Here is a 23,712-nt window from a genome sequence, read left to right on the forward strand (position 1 = left end):
TCCGGTTTCCTCCCACACTCCAAAAACATACTAGTAGGTTAATTGGCTGGTATCAAAAAATTTACCCTACTCTCTGTCTCTCTCTGTGTATGTGTCTGTATGTTAGGGAATTTAGACTGTAAGCCCCAATGGGGCAGGGACTGATGTGAGTGAGTTCTCTGTACAGCGCTGCGGAATCAGTGGCGCTATATAAATAAATGGTGATGATGATGGTTGTTCACATGCTGATGCCACATTCTATCTCCTGTTAGAAGAAGGCTCTTGCTGCATTTGTTCTTGTGAACGGTTCTTTGGCTCCTTCTAACCCAACACACTATAATCCTAAATGGTGCATTTAAAATGCCATATGGAAGGAATTTTGCAAGCCTTTAATTCCAGGCATGCTCAGAATCTGGAATTCAGGATTCGTTAGGATCCTGCAAAGGTCTTTTAGGATTCCGTTTTTCTTCAGCCAAAAAAAATCTTGCGACCTTTTAATGCAAAGGACGTAGCTATAGCTTCCCAGACCTAAAAGTAAATGGCCGCCTCCTACAGTCACAATAAACAATTTAATAAGGAGTGAAATGCCAGGAGCAGTGTGGAGAAAGTCGTTGGGTAACTGTTAAATTCATTGTTTAATATTTCGAGCATGCTGCTTCAAATTATAGAGAGGCTCCTTAATGCAGCTAAAAATGTCTCTAGCATTCAGGAAAATAGATTCCTGTACATGTATCGCAGGGCTTTCGGATGTTGGTTAAAATTATCTGCAAATGTTTAGAACCACAAGTAAAGGAAAAGAGGCTCTGGTTAGTAATAGTCTGATATGTTTATTCCCCGTAGGAAATAGATTGTACTTTAGCCGCTTGTGGATATAGATGCACATTCCCAGCAGATGATGGCACCAGGCCTCAGTGCACAGTTAAGCCATGGTGGCTGGTTATCGGGTGCTGCATAGGACTTGATGAGATTTTGGTGGGAGACGATTTCTGTTTGCAAAAGATATTACTCTGTGGGAGAACAATTGATGTTTGTTAGGTAGTCAGCAAGTCCATGCAAGAGGGGAGAATTGGGCAGGTCATAATACAGATTTTGCAGATATCCTTCTATTGATCACACATATTAACTCATACCTGCCAACTTTTAAAACCTCTCCGGAGGTAACAAGTGCAGGAGAGAGTGTAGCACCGCCCCCTGCTGTGAGATCACTGCATTGCATAGTGGGGGCGAGGCTTGATGATGCAAATCGCGTTATCAAGCCCCGCCTCCACCTAGATCAGGTAGGGTGCCTACTCCTCCAGAAGTACCCCCAGAAATTTGGACACCTCCTTGAAATTCCGGAAGAGTAGGCAAGTATGACATTAGTCACACGTTTCAGTCAGTGAAATGTATATTTTAGAGTTCCCACATTCCTAAAATGACAGCCATAGGAGTTGTTTTGACATATGGGGGCATATTCAGTTAGCTGCAGAGTGCCTTCAGAACAGACGCGAGGGCACTCCGCGGCGATGTAACACTGCAGATTTCTGTATGTGCCCCCGTAGGGGTGCAAGGAGAAATCTGCAATGTTTAGGTACCATAGTACCGAAAATCATGCACAGCAGCGATATTCGGAGGAACATCACAGATAATTGAATATGCCCCAACAAGTCACACACAGACTGAACACTTGCATACAGGAATATATTTATATTTGCACACCTATGATTAATGGCAACATTCAAAAAAACATGACTTGTTACTGTACCTCAGCCCCTGGGAATGGCAACCTAAATAAAACGTTAAATAAAAAATAACTGTAATGCTGTGTTTCGGGAGTTCTCCGGTTTCAGCCATAAGGTACGTTATTGCTTCATGATATCAGAAGGACTGTTTCCTCTAAGGTAGGAAAAATCTATCTGCAGGTTTGAAGTGAGCATTGGATTCTCCGCTGTTCAGGGAGAGGTGTTCATAAGCGTGAGATTTACAAGTTTTTCATTTTCTTGCTGCCGTTATGGGTGTGAACACCTCCTTCACCCCCTGGAATGTTTTTTTCTACCCCAGAAGGTGGTGGTGTTTTCAGTCACAATTGGCTGCAAATACGCAAATCACAAATGTCCTTCATCCACTATGTCCTGCTCACTTCAGCCAGATCTGTATCCCTCAATGTGACTATACGATCCGTGTTTTTTGGTTGCTCACCAGGAGCTGGCTGGCAAATTTTAGCCTAAGGGGCGAGACTCTGCTCAGCAGACTTTTTGGAGCTTTTAAAATAAAATAAAATGCAGCTAGCCCAGTGACCTAGACCAAGGTAGCCCAGTATGGGACCAACCCGGGGGGCAGATGCCCACCGGCCCTATCACCCCTTATTGCTTATAATAAGAGGTGCTGCCGTTGGCTAGCAGCCACTAAAAGATAAAAACCCCATTATTTTTATTTAGGACCACTTTTTGTCTTTCGCTCCTAAGAATAAAGCCATACATAGTTTTGTTTATCAAAATGGCTGCCGTTATTTCTCCAACATAGAATCAAAATGGCTGCAGTTATCTCTCCAACATAGAATCAAAATGGCTGCAGTTATCTCTTGTGAAGGGTAATTTGTGCACTTATTAAAACCCTTCGGTCATACCATTTGCCATCATCTTAATGCATGGTAGACATGCCCACTTATGAATAGTTCAATACATACTCTGGAGTTTGTTTCTGTTCTCTCTTCCTGAATGTGTGGAACGTTCCTAATTTGAGTTAAGAGGTCATTTGAATCGCACACAAGTTGCATTTGTATGTTCATTGCATTTGGTCCGTGTGTCCTAAACCCCAGCCAATTCCATTACAAATACATTTGTGCCTCTAAAAGGGGAGATAAAAGCACTTTTGTGCAGCATCCCAGAATGCTGTAGGTGCTCCCAGACCAGAGTGGCCAGGAATGAACTAACAATTCTATCGTTATGACCCTGGTTGGCGTCGCCCGCCTTTCTACATCCCGAGCAGCGAGAGGCTAATTTGGTCTGGTTACCCAAATTGTTTTTATCACAGGGAGCCAGTAACTGTAATTATTACAAGCACAGATTCATTGATTATTTCTTCCTCTCCATATGAATTAAAGGAAAAATATACCTTGTCCGTGGCAGGGATTTGATTACCCTTTAATGATCCTTCATCGTATAGCCGTAGCTTTTTGTGTGTATGGGATTCGATTTGTTTTCAGCTATGGATATATGCTTGGGGGCTAACTGCTATGATTGCAAAAAAGGCTTATTCACTTTAAAAACAATATAGATTTGTAGATTTCTTTGTGTGAAATAAAACCGCCTGTTCTATCGTAATTGAAAAATATTTTGTTCCAATACTATTGCCATTTTTAATTATGGCCGTGTTCCATCAAAATTTAAGGCATATATTTAATTCTACCATGTTAAGGCAGTAGTAGTGTACGTCTCTTATTCTCTCTATTAAATGCAGATTCAGCGGAAAATATTATTATGATGAGTAACTTAAGCTAATATTTAATTTAAAAAACAAAACATACCATATTATGTGTTTAAACTGCACCTCACATTTACACACAGGAGGCAGCCATTGTATACCCTTATCCAATAATCCCGCGCCTGCAGTGTATTAATCACTGAGAACGCAGGGCCATGGATATTGCTTCCTCCTACAAAATGGCTGCCTCCACTGTGTTACCAGCTTCAAGCCCTTAGGGATAGTTTTAATAATGCTTCAAAAAAAAAAAGGAAAAGTGGAGGTGTTGCCCATAGCAACCAATCAGATTACAGCTATCATTTTCTAGAATGTACTACACAAATGATAGCTAGAAATTGGTTGCTATGAGCAACACCTCCACTTTTTCATATAGAAGCTTTAGTGCACATTAAGAGCTAAATTTTCCAAAATGTTCAGCAGGAGACATGACAATAGTGGCAGCACGGTGGCTCAGTGGTTAGCACTTCTGCCTCATAGCACTGGGGGTCATGAGTTTGAATCCCGACCATGGCCTTATCTGTGTGGAGTTTGTATGTTCCCCCCGTGTTTGCGTGGGTTTCCTCCGGGTGCTCCGGTTTCCTCCCACATTCCAAAAACATACTAGTGGGTTAATTGGCTGCTATCAAAAATTGACCTTAGTATCTCTGTCTGTCTGTCTGTGTGTGTGTATTAGGGAATTTAGACTGTAAGCTCCAATGGGACAGGGACTGATGTGAGTGAGTACAGCGCTGCGGAATTAGTAGCGCTATATAAATACATGATGATGATGATGATGATGAATAGTGGCCAATTCTGGAAGAACAAGCCAAGATGGCAGCTGCTTATATCATGATCCTTTAACTCCTCTATCCCAGTCCAAATATCTAACTCTTTGTGAATGAATGGAAGCATCTACATGTACGTTTGCCTGTCATACAGGCCACAACTATTTTTTTTTCCCTGGAGCTACATTACAGAGGTAGTATAACCTGCATTAAGCACAAGCAGTGCATGTTATCTATCAGACCTGATGCTCAGTAATGCGTCCTTCCTGTATAGAGGCTAACTGTCTCTAAATTGGCCTCTACACGGAAAGAAAGCGGATTATCTGGTATAGGGGACAAGTCAAGTCCGGAACTGGCAGTCAGCATCTAAGTATTGCTGTAATCAGTCTGTGTGTAAATGGCTTACGTGATGTGAGAACGAAGGTGGCTCTGATGGAATCTATTACGTTTTGTATTCTCAGCAATCATTGGATTATTTCAGCATTGCGCCACTGTCCCTGTCAAATGTATAAAGTTGCATTACTTGGCCTAGGTGTGGCCACCAAGCTTTGTGTTTTATTACTTTTCCAAAGAGCAATTGTAGAAACTACTGCATGTCATTAAACACGAACATATGTACACTCCTTGTCACATATGTCCACACAGCTACACATAATACTGCCTTTGAATTAAAGGCATGCTTGCCTATTCTTGCGCACTTTCTGGAAGACTCCCAAATTACTCTCCCTGGTCTCCCGCTAGAGCAAGCCATATTCCCGCGTACTGTCCACTTCCTAGCAATGTGGGTGAGACTGCGAATTGCATCATCTTGGCTCCACCCCCTGCGGCACGATGCATTTAGGCCCATAGTTTATTTGAGGCCCGTTCCTCTCAGCATAGCTATACACAGGTAGATGTGTTGCTGCCTATTTTATAGAGTAATTTGGCTCCATATCATAGCATTGTTGACCTCTGCATACTACCGTTCCCAATACCTGGGGAGGATTAAAATCCAGTTTATGAATGTCTCAAAATGACTTTTTAATCCTGGATCAACCCCATATTATTTTGCTGCATTGGCCATAGAATGTATATATTATAAATCAGCTGCCGTATGAAGCTCCTCAGACTATCATTTTGTTTTTTATCTATCAGGTTGGCAGTAAATAGTGCAGTAGGTAGCGACCGCCCAGCGTATACTGTCTAATCCAGTTCTGAATGTAGCCTGGGGGACACCAATTTGTTATAGCGCAGAGTTTGTGTTGTAGGACGTGATCAGGCATTCGCTGACCTTTTCTGTAAGATCTCTACAAAGCCAAACAGCTAAAATTTACCTGCAGCTGAAGAGCCCCAGAGTGTTTTTGCTATTATAGTTGTTTAATGCATGCACGACCTTTTACCTTCCTGATTTACTATTTTTTTCATTTTTTTGCTACAAAAACCCTTATCCAGAACTCTGTTCCGTGTTCAAATTAACTTTGCAGTTGCCAGCGGATGTTAAAGTGATTTGATGGGAAATTTAATTTCTCCTCTTCTGTGGGGATTAGTGTCTCAATGTGCCGTTCCAGAACTTTCTATTTGTCTGCTACAGCCTGACAGTCATTGGCTGTTGGAAACTCAGTGTTGGGAGGACACTAATTTTTGTAGGATTGCCCTTGACCGTTTGATGTAAAGCTGAAGGGAATGTGTGATGGGGAGGGATAGAGCCACAGAAAACAGTATTATAGTTCTATGGTTTATTTCATGGTCGTGATGTCGCGTGGTACCACTGTAATCACATATATTCACAGCATCGTGACTTCAAACGATTATATATCTCACAGTTGTTTATGCAACGTTCTCACCCCTCGTATTCTATTAATACAACAGGAGCGTAGAAACTCAAGGATGCTATTTTGAGAGCAACAATGCCTGATCTAATACTATTGACCATTCGAGGCTTCCTCTCTCACTGGCTCCTCACTGCAGTATAGAGTGTGTAGGAAAGGATAGATGTGTCACACAGATCCACAACAAAGACAACACATACTGTAATGTGGGCAGTTTATTGGGTAAAAACAAGAAGAACGTTCCTTCCTCATTCATGATGTGCTGTAAATAAATACTATTAATAGACTAGCGCAGGCAGAAGTGTATGTAAACATGTTACGCATTGAAAGGGCTGATCACAAGTGAAATTATATTAAGGGTTGTTGTGCATGAGTGGTAAGTGCGTACAGGTAGGTTTTTAGTTTGCAATTGCAGTTATATGGTGGCAGAATTTGATGCATGTAGTAGATCATCAACGACATTTATTTATTGGGCAGCACGGTGGCTCAGTGGTTAGTACTTCTGCCTTAAAGCACTGGGGTCATGGGTTCAATTCCCGACTGTGGCCTTATCTGTGAGGAGTTTTTATGTTCTCCCCGTGTTTGCGTTTGTTTCCTCCGGGTGCTCCGGTTTCCTCCCACACTCCAAAAACATACAGATAGGTTAATTGGCTGCTGACAAATTGACCCTAGTTTCTCTCTCTGTCTGTGTATGTTAGGTAGGGGCGGGCTGGGCCGGGGGGGTAGGGGGGCATCGGTCCCCCGGGCCGCTCAGTCTGACCCCTGTTCGGGGGCAATTCAAATAAATAGGAGTTTTGTGCTACAAAAAAATGTCCGCCAATCTCCATCACAGCAGCTGTAGTTATTACAAATGCTATCCACGGTGGTTTCCGCCCACCGATTCCCCAGCCGAGCCTTTAGTTCCCCAGCCGAGCCTTTAGTTAGCTTGCCAAACCCTCCCCGGAGTCCAGAAGACCGTCATCTCTGGCTGGGTTCTTATCACCCTAGTCGTATAACATGCCCTCTAGTGCACTCGAGAGTAGTTTACAGAGATCTTGGCCAGTACACCAAACTACAACCCACTAATCCAGCAGAAACTTTTGTTTTTTTTTCATAATATAGGTAAAAAGTTAATAATTTAATCATGTATTTATTTTATTTTACTGTTTATTTCTTAAAGCAGTTTTTGATTCCTACAATAGTGTTGATGCTGCAAACAGCAAAGTGTTAAACTCTCCACTAAGTGTGTTGCAGCTGTGCTAGTATTTGATTCGTCATGATGTTTGCAGCCAATCGCAGTCATTGCTTCATGTGTGATGTGCTGTCCCCGTGTTTGAGCCTAATGCACCGTGATTTCCAATCAATACACGGGATATTGCCGCCAGCACCTGTGATGTTAATGTTTCCACTATTTAGTGCACCAGGTTAATCTAACATAATAGTCAATTTAGTAGTCTTGGTCCCTACGAAGTCATTTACACTAGACAGAAGGGTTTTTCTGTCGGCATGTCTCGGCTAGGGCAATGTTCCAGCTATTGATTTGAAGTCAAAGGTACAGCACTATTCAAGAGTGGCAATTTAGTTCACATTCACTATTTCACCCAGCCAGACATCATAAATGAAGCTATAGCTCATAGTAAGGTTATTGCCATTAGGCTATCGATCACAGCTAAAGGTTGCACTGCGTATCGCCCATTGACAGCAGTGACAGAAACACGTCTTTCCTGGTCCCTTTGGGTGTCTGTGTCGTGTTCGTTTTGGAAAGTTTTGATCCCATGCTTCAGTTTCTATAATTTCCCCAAGCAAAAGACACCAAAGGCCCCGGTTACTCGCAGAAGCCACATAAATACCAGACATGGTTCACAGAGAGGGCAGATAGAATGGAAGATCTGGGAACTGAGGTTTGGGAAATGGAAACAGAAGTTCTCAGGGTTTTCTGCATGCAGCAAAGAATACTTCTCAGACACGCGTCCTTTTTGATTAAATGAATGAGCTGTATTTTTATTTTAATTAAGGATGACTATATTGAACCGTACTCCGGATAATGAGAAATTACTGGACCCCACAATCTAAATTTTGAAGACTTCTCAATTCCACCCAGTCGGTCCCCAGCTCTCTTTATCATCACAACCAGCAGCTAGGACTGCTCCTTCCAAAAAAAAAAATACCCAATAGTGCAACGCGCTCATCATATATCAACTGCATACTTGCCAACTTTGGCAAGATTGGATGCGGGGGAATGTGGGCGTGTGGGGCGGGGCTCTGTGAATCACGTCACTTAGCCCCGACCCCTAAACGGACATAATCATTTCTGGCCTGTTATGGCAGGGGGTGGGGTCTCGATGACGTGTCAGTCGCGTCCTAAGCCCCCGCCACTTAACTAATGAAGGGCCAGAATCCGGGAGGTTGCTCTGCTCTCCCAGGAGTCCGGTAGGACTCCCAGAAATTCGGGAGTCTCCCGGATATTCGAGAGAGTAGGCAACTATGATCTCCTGGTCAGGACTAGTGCAAGTTGCACCCCCCCTCCTCCCCTCGCAAGTGTTGCACCTCTACCAGGTGGCGAGTGGCTGTGACATCATAACCAAGCGCCACACTCCCAGTTGTTCAGGCAACCGCTTAGAGTCACCTACTGGAAGCACCAGCCCTGTTATAGTGATTGCCTAATTTATACATGAACCTTTTTTTTCCCGAGCTCATGGTATGAAGGACTACTAGAGGCACAGTCAGGAAATGAAGATACAAATCAGGAGCAGGGGACGTGACTGGAACTTTAAAGTCGAAATCGAACTTGACTGGATTTTGTAACTAGATTTGTCTCAAGCGCAAGGAACTTGCAGCAAGATAGTAGTAGGTTTCCAGATCAGATCCCATACCTGTATTAGACAATCAAAGCGATGCAGGTGAAGACCCCAGGGACCATCTTCTTTCTTATGTATGTCATGTACATTCTACTATTAAAAGAAAAAAATGTCTAGTTACAGCTTAACATTCACATTGATCAATACCATCATCCCCAGCACATTAGTAGGTGATTTAATTCTAATTTATTTAAATTTAAAAAAAAAAAAAAAAAGCACAATAGTGATTGACACAACAGGACAACACTTACATGTTATTATCGTTATCTTTTGATTATGCTGTGTGAATATTCTGCTTTGATTTATTTTCCTCTTCACAGGACCTGAGAATTGTATTGTTACACATCTTACAATAAAAAAAATGTAACTCCTAACAGAAGACCATTATAAATATTTCTTCCTGGCAACGCTTGTAATTATGATCTCCGTTTCAGCTCGGCTTATGTAATCCAGTGACTTCATCTAGGGAGTGAATGACATGTTTTCTTAATGCTCCACGTCCTCTGCGAGAGATAAAAAAAAAAAACCTATATAAACCTCTTCACTTGCTTGGTAAAATACTTGCTTAGTATGCTAAAACTTGCAAATGTTGAGCGCTGACGTGTCAGAATGTGATTATCAAGCAATTGAGGCCAAGGCGACTGCTCTAAACGTGGCCCGTTATCTGCGTGGTAGGGAGATATATAAAAAATGTCACTTTCGCATTGGTTTAAACATAATACATCTTCATTCAGTACAGGGCAAAGCAAGCCTGAGATTTTTATTCATTAGATAAATAATAGTGTACGTTATGCTCATGTATTATGAATCAGTTGCAGCATTCTATAATGACTTGAATGTCAATACATATTAATAATGCATAAACGTTGAGTTGATTTGATCAGTTGTATTTCTTCTGTTGAATTTCAGATATGATTAGGTGAATGACCTCAGGAAAATATAATGTACCATATTTCTCACTGAATCCTAGGCAGCTTCTTTTGTTCTCCGCCGTTAGACTCAAGTCTCGAGAGAAAGAGAGAGAATAATATTCATTCATAAACATTGAATTTCCCTTGGTGAAGACAAGAGTCTGATAGGCTGTACGGTGCCTCCTCTCTGCTTCTTCGTATAGAAAAACCCGATTGAATATTTGTGTTTAATGTCTGTGTCTAACAAACTGTTGTTATAGGAGAATTAATGTTTAATAAAATGACTTGATGTATGTTAATAAGTCTGGATGGAGCAGAGTGTTTATTGCAGTGGAATGTTGGCCATAACTAAAGAATAAGTGCTGTCTAATTAGTATACTCTTGGCCACACGTGCTGTAATATTTGTCAATTGGAATGATCTACTGCAGCATGTGATTCCCCAAGACGACTCTGATGCCTAATAAGGTTCCAACCAAAATAGGTAGGATCATTTTAAGTTTTGATAGTAAATAGGGAAGACATGGGTGGATAGCAATCATCTTCTGACCACACGCACATGTCGGTGATCCACCCCAAGTGCTGTGTGCCAGGATGTCGTCAACTTTGACCACTTACATTTGGCCAAATTGGACATGATTCTGTCCCTCCCTATCGGGATTACTGTGTATATGGCTAACATAACTATGTTTTATCCTGTGGTGTTCAGGTGAAATGCAGAGTTGATGTGTTTTGGGGTTTGTTTGTTGTTTGTGTGTTTTTTTTTGTGTGCAATGTTTGCAGCAATAAGCTGTACTCCATTGTGTTTTAACAAGTGAGCGAATACAAGACTGTGTGGTGGTGTGAGTAGTCCTTCCGTGAATGCAGAATTTCTAAATCCTCTTCTACATTCAGTAGGACATGGTTTCTGGTGAGGTTGGCTTCTGCGAGTAATTGTACCTACACCATCGAAGGGCAACCTGATACCCTTCAAGGGCATCGCAGGAGGACCTCTGACCTTCAGAAGGACTACATGTTACTCCTAATCTCAGAATAAGATTTGGGACTGGGCCAATAAAGTATTGTCATGCATCAAATGGGGCACAGATGCAAGGGAAGACAGTGTAATTTTGCCACTATATAAATCGTTGGTAAGACCTCATCTTGAACACGGAGTACAGTTCTGGGCACCACTATAAAATAGACTTTTTGGAACTAGAAAGGGTTCAGAGAAGGGCGACTAAATTGATAAAGGTTATGGAGTCATTATGTTATGAGGAAAGGTTAGCCAGTTTAGACATGTTTACTTTAGAAAAGAGGTGTCTAAGGGGAGATATGATTACTATGTACAAATACATTAAGGGTCAATACAGAGAACGTTAATGGGAACTTTTTACCCCAAGGACTATACACAGGACACGCGGTCACCCACTAAGGTTAGAGGAGAGTAAGTATCACAACCAGCAAAGGAAGGGGTTCTTTACAGTAAGGGCAGTCAAGATATGGAATTCACTGTCACGGAAGGTTATGATGGCGGATTCAAATGATATGATTAAGAAAGAGTTAGACAAATTTTTAGCGGAAAAAGATATCCAGAGTTACGACCGTTGATTAAAATAAAGGACAGTAATGGATCCAGGGAGAAATAGGACTGCGATAATGAGTCAGGAGGGATTTTTTCCGATTTAAATAGGTTGACAGTTGATTTATTTGAATCAATTTCAATTATAAGTGGGGGGGGGGGGGGTCACAGGAGATCCTAATAGGTTGAACTTGATGGCCTGGTGTTTTCCTTTCAACCTCATTAACTGTTACTATGTTACCATGGTAATCTCATTGGGGCATAAAACAAAGAATAAGATTTGATGCTGATGGGGCATAAAACAGAGAAGGACTGACCGGGCATAAAGGTCTAAGCTGGTGGTCGCAGGTGAGGACTCGTAGGACTGTCAGTTACCCATCACTTATCTGCACTACAGATCTGTTGTCCTATCTCATAGCAGCAGAAATAGACAAATCTGTTTTGAAGAGGGTTTCCGCTGAAGGTAGAACCCATTTTAAATGAGCTCTTGTTTTTACTGAGGGTTACTGTGTTAACCTCGTGTTTTTCATGACTTTAAATAATATGAGACATCCAAATCGCCCCAAATCTACTAACCTCCTCCCATGCGTGTATCCAAGACTTCGCCCGCGCTGCCCCCCTCCACTGGCACAAGCTCCCTCCCTCCATCAGAACTTCCCCTAATCTGTCCAGTTTCAAACGGGCCCTAAAAACTCACCTTTTTCTTAAAGCCTTTCTTTCTCCCACTTAACTTCCTACCTTATCTTCTGCCTCCGTTCCCCTACTCTCCCTCTCTCCCCTGCGTCTCTCTGTCTGTCCACCCCTCCCCTTAGATTGTACACTCCTCTGAGCAGGGCCATCTCTCCTCCTGTTTCCACCACTTCTAACTCTGCTCTCCAGCTACTTAGCCCTCCTCCTTGAGGGTCCTCCACCCCACGTCCACTATCGCTCCCTCCTCCCCCCTGGGGGTCTCCCTGTCTTCCGTGCCCTCCTTCTTGGGCCCCGTCGTTTGCGGATCCTCCTTCCCCCTTCCCCGCCCTCTCTAGCTGTGCATTGAGCTTATTGAGTTACTGTGCTTACTGTTTACTGTACTGTGCTGTCTCCCATTGTATTGTAATTTGTTTGTCCCTGTATGGCGCTACGGACACCTTGTGGCGCCTTATAAATAAAAATTAATAATAAATAATAATAATAAAAAGTTACAATGATAAATTAATAGTTTGACTCATCTCTAATTATATATGGCTGTTCTTCACCAGAGGCATAAGAATGTTTCATCTATGTTTGATGATTAATGCCCAACCTGAAAAAAAGAGAATATCTTTGTGAGTGGTAGAGGCATAGAAGGATTGGGACAGAGTCTGACAAGTGGAGATTGGGCTGACACATATTGCAGAAGCTGATCATTTGTAAGCGTGGTGGTTCTAATGTATAAGTCTAAATCTAATTTCAAACTGTCAGTGACTACCAAAGCATATAGAAGGGATTGCCGGGGTAGAGGGCAGGAACAGGCTCCTACGTTTTTGAGTCATTCATTCTCGTGGTCAAGATCAGATTGAGATTTGGGTCTTTGGCATCTGTCACACTGTCATTTGGAATTGATGCTTTAGAGCAGTAAAATGGGAAGACGAGTGAAGCTTATTTAGAGAGTTGAAGAGTAATGGCGGCCTTAACGTAAGAGGAATTCTAGAACCAGTGGAGTATGTAATACGTCTCTGCATGAGCGTGTCATTGTGTACACGTGGTGCCTATGCACATGTATAATGTATATGTAAGGTCCTTTGTATTTACAGTGACTTTATTCTTTACTTGCTGAAAATTGATGTTGTGTTTAGTGAGTGAAACAAAACTTCCCATGGTTAGATTTTCAATGAATGCTCTAATTCTCATGTTGTAAAAATAGTATTATAGGCTATATGAGTGGTATGAATATCATAAACTCCAGAATGAAGATGTTCCACTTTCGCTGCTATAGACCCAAATAACAACTTAAGTCCTAATTGCTTAATGCTAAAATAAAGACACAAGACAAGAAGTTTGGCGAAATAAAGGTCATAGTTTATTAAAATTAAATGGAAGGCAAATTTCTTGGAGGCACAACCAATATCAATAACCAAAGAGTGTGTGGCCATCCGGCACTAACCATTGGTCCCAGGACCAAAGTCCTTTACGATTGGCCGGTGCTAAACCTGCCGTCAGAATGATTCCGCCTCCTCTGGACTCGCAATGATGTGCCTGTACAAGGCAGGTCAAGGGATCCCCCGCACAAGGGGACCAAGAGCCAAAGTACTTCGAAGAGAGTGGTGACCTGCGGCCAATCAGCGATAGCACCGTAAGAACTGGTCACAGACGCACAAATGGCTTTCTGCCAACTGTGCCTGCTCTGAATAGGAGGAGAGAAACTGGTTATATGACGAATATACATATAAAGAATTGGCGGGAGCGATTTCCAGCAGAGAGAGGATCCAGCATGCTTTGGGAGGAGGTTTATAATAGCCTTAAGGACACTCCCATAGCCATTCTATTGGCTGGGATCTGCAGTGGCCTTAACCCCGAATGGGTAAGCACCAAATGTTAACCCTGTCCTCTGAGTTTAAGGCCGCTTAGCATATGGCTTCACTTGTCATTATCTTTTGTCACTCTCTGACGTCACCCGTTAGCAAATAATAGTTGTCACAACGGTGGCCATGTTGGGAAATATCCATGCCAGAATATCACACAACTATATTTCATGCTGGTTTATACACAGCATTTAAACAATACTTGTTTTTTTTTCTTTTGCTTCTTTCCTTACTTCCCCCATCAAATTGATCTCCGCTAGACTGCATAAAATACACCGAGTACCTTCCTCATCCAGCAACCGGACCGAATCGCCTCACACAGTCCTCAGGGTCTGTATAGGGTCACAGACCCTGAGGACTTACAATTTCTTTATATTTCACAGTAATGGGTGCATGATCCCATATAAAATTATTATTTATTTATTTTGAGACCAGATAGCCCCATATTGGTAGATGTTATACCACAGTGCTACAGCCAACACTGAGGTGTGGATAGATGCCAATATATTACTTGGCACCTGATTCCTTTTACTCAACTTTTCTTAAAGAATTTTAATATACCCAGATAAGTCTTACATCGAGCGTAGGCATTCTTTGGGTTAACAGAGAAATACAACCACGGCCAATGTAATCTTCCTATTTTTTTCCCTCAATAAATTACATGATGTGTGGTTAAATGCCTTTTGCGTATTGCATCCCAACTGTGCCGATTTTGCTGGGACACCCTGATTCATGCGACGCAAAAGAGGCAGGGCTTCACAAAATGTGGGTGGAGTTTTAGCCAAATGTACCCATTTTTAGGCAGAACATGGGTGGGGTTTATTTTGTCCCAGAGGTGCGACATTAGCCTCTACTGACTCTGTTGGGAGGCTATTCCACTTATCTACTACCCTTTCGGGCATAGTAATTCTATCTAAAATTTCCCCTAAACCTGCTACCCACCAGTTTTAATTTTTGTCGTCTTGGTCTATTATTTCTCCTCTTCTGTAGAAGGCTTTACTCTTGTACCTTATTAAAGCCCTTGATTAATAGAATTTGATTAGATTGGGTTGTTTAGAACCTAAAATAAGGTTTTTTATTTTAAAAGCAGAATTTATGTAATTACTTTCATGTTACTCATTTATCATAGAATCTTCCTGTTCATTCTGTGCTTTTCATATGAAATATATGTGCAGTTGTGAGAACGGTAAGGTTTGTTGGCGGTTGTGGTGCAGAGCAACACTTACCGAATCTTATCTTCCTCTCTGGAGATAGAAATCATACACATGAAGGATTGGTAAAATGCTTGGTCAAGATTGTCCTGGTGTTTGATGGGCAGACAGTGTTCTGCCATTCAGCAGTAGCTGAACTACGGTACACAGCATTGTCAGATAACTGTAGGTGGTTTATGGATGAGCATTGCAGTTCAGCATTTTATTGATCGGCAGAATTTGAGCATTGTGGGATTTAAACACAACTGTATCTATGTAAAAGTGACAATGATAGAACCCCAAGAGTACAAGAGCTGTAGATATAGGTTTAACTTTAGATGGAGTTAACCCTGAAAGTGTGATATTGTGCTATGTGGAACTAATACATTGAGAACTGAATAGTACTGATATTTTGCGGATGTGCAGAGTTCTAGATTATCTCAATATTATGCTAACTTTTCCTTAGAATGTGAAATTGGCTCTGTTTACTCAAGAAATAATTGAAATTACTTACGCCATTTTTCTGCATTTGTGTTATTACCTATCACACCTTGTCTCTATGTACCAGTCACCTTTATTAATTGAATGATCAGCTGTTTATTTTAGTTGTTTTTCTTTGCACTTGGCAATTCCAATACGCCCCTGTCCATTTGAGAAAGATCATCATGGTATATTTCTTATAATACACAATTTTAAGTCTGAAACAAAGCAAGTTGATTACATATCTTTATATCCAGATGTGTTTTGGCTTAACGAGTTATGTAATAGATCGATATCACTAGTCTCCAAATATAGCCTTTATTCTCCAAATTTAAGTAATGGCATCACTATTCACCATATAAGGAACATTCCAGGGTTAGAGAGAGAAATAGAGAGATATATAGTGTTTATGATTTATAATGATATTTAAGCGATTGATTGGAAGTAGACGTTGATGCATTGTCCTGGGATAACCCAGTGATCCACTAATAAATAAAACTGTGTGTTTTGCATTCCAGTCTGCAGTACCCCACCGGTTAACATGAAAGTACAACCAGTAAACAAGACGGCTTTACTGGTGACCTGGAACCAGCCGGACATTGTCTACCACCCTCCCATTATGAACTACATGGTGTCCTACAGCTGGACCAGAAATGATAACGAGAAGGAGAAGACCTACACTAAGGACAGTGACAAAGAACTGGTAATGTCATCCTGGCAGATTATAAATTACAACTAAGAATCTTCCTGTAACTCTCTCTTCCTCTATGAGACACTGGTCTGGACAACTCTGATGAAGTTTGGTGAAGTTAGGTGGCATCTCCCTATTCTTCTGGTTGGGTCCTCTTCCAATTCGATGGTGCCAATTTCTGACACATGTATATGACCCTTCTGATACCTATATGCTTGTCTCACATCTTAAATGTGAAGATCTTCCAGGGATAGTATCTCCCTAGGGGCGCACACAAGATATCTGGTGGGCTCAGACACTCTAGGAATCCTAAGGAGGGGATTACCTGAAATGTTGCTTTAGAGCCATCGTCCATGTTGCAAACTGGGGTCTTCTGTCATCTACGAAAAAACAAATTCTAGGTCCCAACAGTATTTGGGTGACGATCTCCAGAACATACGGGTTAAATAAAGATTTGACCAGTCAGAGAGAAATTACTTTGCTGAATTGCCTTTCAATGCAAATATTTCAGTTCTACACTATTTTAAGATTTCCCCAGTTCAGCATTTTTGTCTCTAAACCAGCACACGTCGCTTTGCCCTTGTAAGGAGTGGAACACTCCCAGGTTACAGAGAGCGTATTCTAATGTTAATCTAAAGATGCGGGTTACACCATGAAATCTAATGACTTCTTACTTTTTTATGTGTTTGTTTTCTGAATGCACAGTCCTCTGGGCCCGCTCGGTGCGTTGTACAATAACACTCCCAGATAAAGATTACTTTTCTTCATTATCATATTTATTCTCTGTTCCCCCGCTAGATGTTGTTATCTGGGTCACGTTCACAGATTTGAAAAGGAATCAATTGACAGACGCACAAGGTTACAATGTTCCAGAACCTTTCTCTTTGTCAGAACTACATAATCACTAGGGATTTAGGAGGGGGTTGTAAAATGAGCACAATAATTAGTGAAAGCAACCAGTCCAGAGACTAAAGTTCATATCACTGTCAATCTACATATCCCATAAAGCCAAAAGGAATGTAGTTTGCTTGGAATGTATCGTGTTTTCTTTGTAAAGTATTGTTTTGATACGTATGACAAAATATCTAATACATAACAGCATATCTTTATATTTTGTTCCTGCACAATCTGCTTAATCTTTTCCTATTAATAGAATTTTTATGTTACCTATATTTTCTTTTATAGGTGTTGGCAGGTATTGTGACAAGGTCCAATACAATCGAATAGTAAACAATAGTAATATCGTTGAACAATACTAATCTCGGATGTGGGAATGGTCTTCAGTAGAGCGTGCCATGCAAACCATTTATTTGTTATTATTATAATTAATTATTATTAATTTTCTAGATATTTATCCTTTGACCAACCACAATACCACATCCGCACTCCTGTCCGACACTGTAAATGAGGAAGCGTTAGAAGGAAACACTGCTAAGGTCCCATTGATTCAAAGTGCATTTGTCACAGTGGAGGGCAGCCATTTTTGTGCCCTGGACCGATTTTGGGAAGGATACAGCCTATCAATTCACTGTAAGCTAATGACCTCAATGTGGCATCGGTGAATCCCTGGGCGATATTCTTTACTCTCGATTAAGTTCACAAAATATCGCCCTCCAACGTGTCTAACATCCTCCCAACCGTCCAAATTTCATCAGGACAGTCCTGAATCGCGCACCTCAGAAGGGATGATTCTTAAGAATGGGCCAAGTTTGGGTGTATTAAGGGGAGGGCTTATGTTGGCCCAAGACTTACATGTGATCCTGCCACTTGGCTCTCCGGCCAGTGTAGATGGCCAGTTTAAGTCATATAAATGCAAAAAATAAAATAAAGGATGTGTAAATTAGGGATGAGCGCGCTCGGATTTCTGAAATCCGAGCCCACCCGAACGTTGCGGATCCGAGTCGGATCCGAGACAGATCCGGGTATTGGCGCCAAATTCAAAAGTGAAACTGAGGCTCTGACTCATAATCCCGTTGTCGGATCTCGCGATACTCGGATCCTATAAATTCCCCGCTAGTCGCCGCCATCTTCACTCGGGCATTGATCAGGGTAGAGGGAGGGTGTGTTAGGTGGTCCTCTGTGCTGTTTAGTTCTGTGCTGTTTAGTTCTGTGCTGTTTAGTGCTGTGCTGTGCTGTTTAGTGCTGTGCTGTGCTGTGCTGTGCTGTGCTGTGCTGTGTTCTGCAGTATCAGTCCAGTGGTGCTGTGTGCTGTGCTCTGTCCTTCTGAGGTCAGTGGTGCTGCTGGGTCCTGTGCTGTGTCCTGTTCAGTCCAGTGGTGCTGTGTCCTGTGCTCTGTGCTTCTAAGGGCATAGTTATTTCCCCAATATTCCCCTGTGTTTAAAAAAATAAAAAAAAGTTTTTTTTATAAAATACCAAAAACTACTTTAATATTTTTTAATTACCACAAAATTTTCACAACCAATCCTGCAGTATAAGCCCATTGGTACTGCAATATTACCAAGTTCACACATTCAGCAGTAAAAGTCCAGTGGTACTGCAATATTACAAAGTTTACACATTCTGCAGTATCAGTCCAGTGGTGCTGTGTCCTGTGCTCTGTCCTGCTGAGTTCCGTAGTGCTGCTGGGTCCTGTGCCGTGTCCTGTTCAGTCCAGTGGTGCTGTGTCCTGTGCTCTGTGCTTCTAAGGGCATAGTTATTTCCCCATTATTCCCAAGTTTGTAAAAAATAAAAAAAAAGTAAAAAAAAATAAAAATTTTAAAAAAAAAAAAATATATAATAATTATAACCAAATTTGCAAAACCAATCCAGCATTATAAGTCCATTGGTACTGCAATATTACCAAGTTCACACATTCAGCAGTAAAAGTCCAGTGGTACTGCAATATTACAAAGTTTACACATTCTGCAGTATCAGTCCAGTGGTGCTGTGTCCTGTGCTCTGTCCTGCTGAGTTCCGTAGTGCTGCTGGGTCCTGTGCCGTGTCCTGTTCAGTCCAGTGGTGCTGTGTCCTGTGCTCTGTGCTTCTAAGGGCATAGTTATTTCCCCATTATTCCCAAGTTTGTAAAAAATAAAAAAAAAGTAAAAAAAAATAAAAAATTTAAAAAAAAAAAATATATATAATAATTATAACCAAATTTGCAAAACCAATCCAGCATTATAAGTCCATTGGTACTGCAATATTACCAAGTTCACACATTCTGCAGTATCTTGTGCTACATATAATGGAGACCAAAAATTTGGAGGATAAAGTAGGGAAAGATCAAGACCCACTTCCTCCTAATGCTGAAGCTGCTGCCACTAGTCATGACATAGACGATGAAATGCCATCAACGTCGTCTTCCAAGCCCGATGCCCAATCTCGTAGTACCGGGCATGTAAAATCCAAAAAGCCCAAGTTAAGAAAAAGTAGCAAAAAGAGAAACTTAAAATCATCTGAGGAGAAACGTAAAGTTGCCAATATGCCATTTACGACACGGAGTGGCAAGGAACGGCTTAGGCCCTGGCCCGTGTTCATGACTAGTGGTTCAGCTTCACCCACGGATCTTAGCCCTCCTCCTCCTCCCCCCCCCTACAAAAAATTGAAGAGAGTTATGCTGTCAGCAACAAAACAGCAAACAACTCTGCCTTCTAAAGAGAAATTATCACAAATCCCCAAGGCGAGTCCAAGGGTGTTGGTGGTTGTCAAGCCTGACCTTCCCATCACTGTACGGGAAGAGGTGGCTCGGGAGGAGGCTATTGATGATGTAGCTGGCGCTGTGGAGGAACTTGATGATGAGGATGGTGATGTGGTTATTGTAAATGAGGCACCAGGGGGAGAAACAGCTGATGTCCATGGGATGAAAAAGCCCATCGTCATGCCTGGTCAGAAGACCAAAAAATGCACCTCTTCGGTCTGGAGTTATTTTTATCCAAATCCAGACAACCAATGTATGGCAATATGTAGCTTATGTAAAGCTCAAATAAGCAGGGGTAAGGATCTTGCCCACCTAGGAACATCCTCCCTTATACGTCACCTGAATAACCTTCATAGTTCAGTGGTTAGTTCAGGAACTGGGGCTAGGACCCTCATTGGTACAGGGACACCTAAATCCCGTGGTCCAGTTGGATACACACCAGCAACACCCTCCTCGTCAACTTCCTCCACAATCTCCATCAGATTCAGTCCTGCAGCCCAAGTCACCAGCCAGACTGAGTCCTCCTCAATACGGGATTCATCTGAGGAATCCTGCAGCGGTACGCCTACTACTGCCACTGCTGCTGTTGCTGCTGTTAGTCGGTCATCTTCCCAGAGGGGAAGTCGTAAGACCGCTAAGTCTTTCACCAAACAATTGACCGTCCAACAGTCGTTTGCCATGACCACCAAATACGATAGTAGTCACCCTATTGCAAAGCGTATAACTGCGGCTGTAACTGCAATGTTGGTGTTAGACGTGCGCCCGGTGTCCGCCATCAGTGGAGTGGGATTTAGAGGGTTGATGGAGGTATTGTGTCCCCGGTACCAAATCCCCTCGAGATTCCACTTCACTAGGCAGGCGATACCAAAAATGTACAGAGAAGTACGATCAAGTGTCCTCAGTGCTCTTAAAAATGCGGTTGTACCCACTGTCCACTTAACCACGGACATGTGGACAAGTGGTTCTGGGCAAACGAAGGACTATATGACTGTGACAGCCCACTGGGTAGATGCATCCCCTTCCGCAGCAACAGCAACAGCTGCATCAGTAGCAGCATCTACAAAATGGCTGCTCATGCAAAGGCAGGCAACATTGTGCATTACAGGCTTTAATAAGAGGCACAACGCTGCCAACATATTAGAGAAAATGAGGGAAATTATCTCCCAGTGGCTTACCCCACTTAGACTCTCATGGGGATTTGTGGTGTCAGACAATGCCAGTAACATTGTGCGGGCATTAAATATGGGCAATTTCCAGCACGTCCCATGTTTTGCCCACACCATTAATTTGGTGGTGCAGCATTACCTCAAGAGTGACAGGGGTGTGCAGGAGATGCTTGCGGTGGCCCGCAAAATTGCTGGACACTTTCGGCATTCAGCCAGTGCCTACCGCAGACTAGAGGCACATCAAAAAAGCTTGAACCTGCCCTGCCATCACCTCAAACAAGAGGTTGTGACGCGCTGGAACTCCACCCTCTATATGCTGCAGAGGATGGAGGAGCAGCAAAAGGCCATTCAGGCCTACACAGCCACCTACGACATAGGCAAAGGAGTGGGGATGCGCCTGAGTCAAGCGCAGTGGAGACTGATTTCCGTGTTGTGCAAGGTTCTGCAGCCATTTGAACTTGCCACACGAGAAGTCAGTTCCGACACTGCCAGCTTGAGTCAGGTCATTCCCCTGATCAGGCTGTTGCAGAAGCAGCTGGAGAAAGTGAGGGAGGAGCTGGTAAGCCATTGCGATTACAGCAAGCATGTAGCTCTTGTGGATGTAGCCCTTCGTACGCTTTGCCAGGATCCGAGGGTGGTCACTCTTTTAAAGTCAGAGGAATACATTCTGGCCACCGTGCTCGATCCTCGGTTTAAAGCGTATGTTGTGTCTCTGTTTCCGGCGGACACAAATCTACAGCGGTGCAAAGACCTGCTGGTCAGGAGATTGTCCTCTGAAGAGGACCGTGACATGCCAACAGCTCCACCCTCATTTTCTTCCACATCTATGGCTGCGAGGAAAAAGCTCAGTTTTCCCAAAAGAGGCACTGGCGGGGATGCTGATAACATCTGGTCCGGACTGAAGGACCTGCCAACCATTGCAGACATGTCTACTCTCGCTGCATTGGATGCTGTCACAATAGAAAAAATTGTGGATGATTACTTTGCTGACACCATCCAAGTAGACATGTCAGACAGTCCATATTGTTACTGGCAGGAAAAAAAGGCAGTTTGGAAGCCCCTGTACAAACTGGCTCTATTTTACCTGAGTTGTCCCCCCTCCAGTGTGTACTCGGAAAGAGTTTTTAGTGCAGCGGGGAACCTGGTCAGTGAGCGGCGAAGGAGGTTGCTTCCTCACAACGTTGAAAAAATGATGTTTATAAAAATGAATAATCAATTCCTCAATGAAGTACAGCACTGCCCTCCAGATACTACAGAGGGACCTGTGGTTGTGGAGTCCAGCGGGGACGAATTGATAATGTGTGATGAGGAGGAAGTACACACTGTAGGGGGAGAGGAATCAGAGGTTGAGGATGAGGACGACATCTTGCCTCAGTAGAGCCTGTTTAGTCTGTACAGGGAGAGATGAATAGCTTTTTTGGTGTGGGGGCCCAAACAAACCAATCATTTCAGTCAAAGTTGTTTGGTAGGCCCTGTCGCTGAAATGATTGGTTTGTTAAAGTGTGCATGTCCTATTTCAACAGCAGACCTCTCAACTGCAGCTCATCCCTCCTCTGCGGGGATAATGTCTCCTGTGCTCTGACACGTCACTCTGTGTACTCTCAGCCTCAGGATCTGACACTACAGCTACCATGCCTCTTGTAGCAGCCCTCACTCCAGGGCCTCTTCCATGTGCAGTGTCCCCCTCTCTCTTGGGTTCACTATAGTGGCATGGAGTTCTCCCCCTCATCCAGGGCACACATTCCTTGCCCTGGCTCAGTCACCACGCTCAGACTTCCAGGCAATGCTGGGGGAGCCTGGGAGCTTCCACCCCAGGTCCCCAGCTACAACTCTCCTCTCCTGTGTCTTCTCTCTCTTTCTGACACTTTAAAGATCGTGCCTTTAAATGAAAAAGTCAGTCTTCATTGCACGACTATGTGCAAGTGCAACAGGGACATTTTTTTGGGTTTACAAAGTCAAACAATAACACTACGACCCTGTCTGTCTGGGGTCTGTCAATGACGAATTGTCTGGAGCATGTTTTGAGGAGGTATTGTGGCCCCGGTATCAAATTGGGTACCGGGGCCACCCCACTATGCAGTCCAGATACTTGTTTGGTGGAATTCCGACACGTGGAGGGTTTTTAAATTATATTGTGGCCTCGGTACCAAATTGTGTACCGGGGCCACCACACTACGCAGTCAAGATACTTGTTTGGTGGAATTCAGACCAGTTGAGGGTTTTATTATTATATTGTGTGGACCACTCTATCTATACCACACTACAACTCTATACCACTCTATTTCCTACTTTAATTCTATTTAATTCTATTTCCTACTTTAATTCTATTACTAATTAATTAACATAAAGAGGAACAAAAAAAACCAATTTTACCAAAAGTATAATATGACTTAGACTTACAAACACTACACTTGAAAGATCGTGCCTTTAAATGAAAAAGTAAGTCTTCATTGCACGACTATGTGCAACAGGGACAGTTTTTTTCTTTACAAAGTCAACTAATAACACTTGGACCCTGTCTGTCTTTAACATACTTAATGGGATCTCAATGACGAATTGTCTGTAGCATGTTTGGAGGAGGTATTGTGGCCCCGGTATCAAGTTGGGTACCGGGGCCACCCCACTACGCAGTCCAGATACTTGTTTGGTGGAATTCTGACACGTGGAGGGTGTATTTATTTTATTGTGGCC

The 23,712-nt window shown here is 42.6% G+C and overlaps 1 protein-coding gene across 3 annotated transcripts in view; it reads left to right on the top strand.

Moving 5' to 3' along the window:
- Positions 1–23,712, top strand: part of PTPRG (protein tyrosine phosphatase receptor type G) — a 393,194-nt gene that overhangs the window by 279,576 nt on the left and 89,906 nt on the right. For all 3 annotated transcript variants that reach the window (XM_075183332.1, XM_075183334.1, XM_075183333.1), the window contains exon 9: positions 16,049–16,233. In XM_075183332.1, the coding sequence (XP_075039433.1) occupies positions 16,049–16,233 (185 nt within the window). The remainder of the gene's footprint in view (positions 1–16,048; positions 16,234–23,712) is intronic.

This window comes from Mixophyes fleayi, chromosome 8, assembly GCF_038048845.1.
Source record: "Mixophyes fleayi isolate aMixFle1 chromosome 8, aMixFle1.hap1, whole genome shotgun sequence".
NCBI lineage: Eukaryota > Metazoa > Chordata > Amphibia > Anura > Limnodynastidae > Mixophyes > Mixophyes fleayi.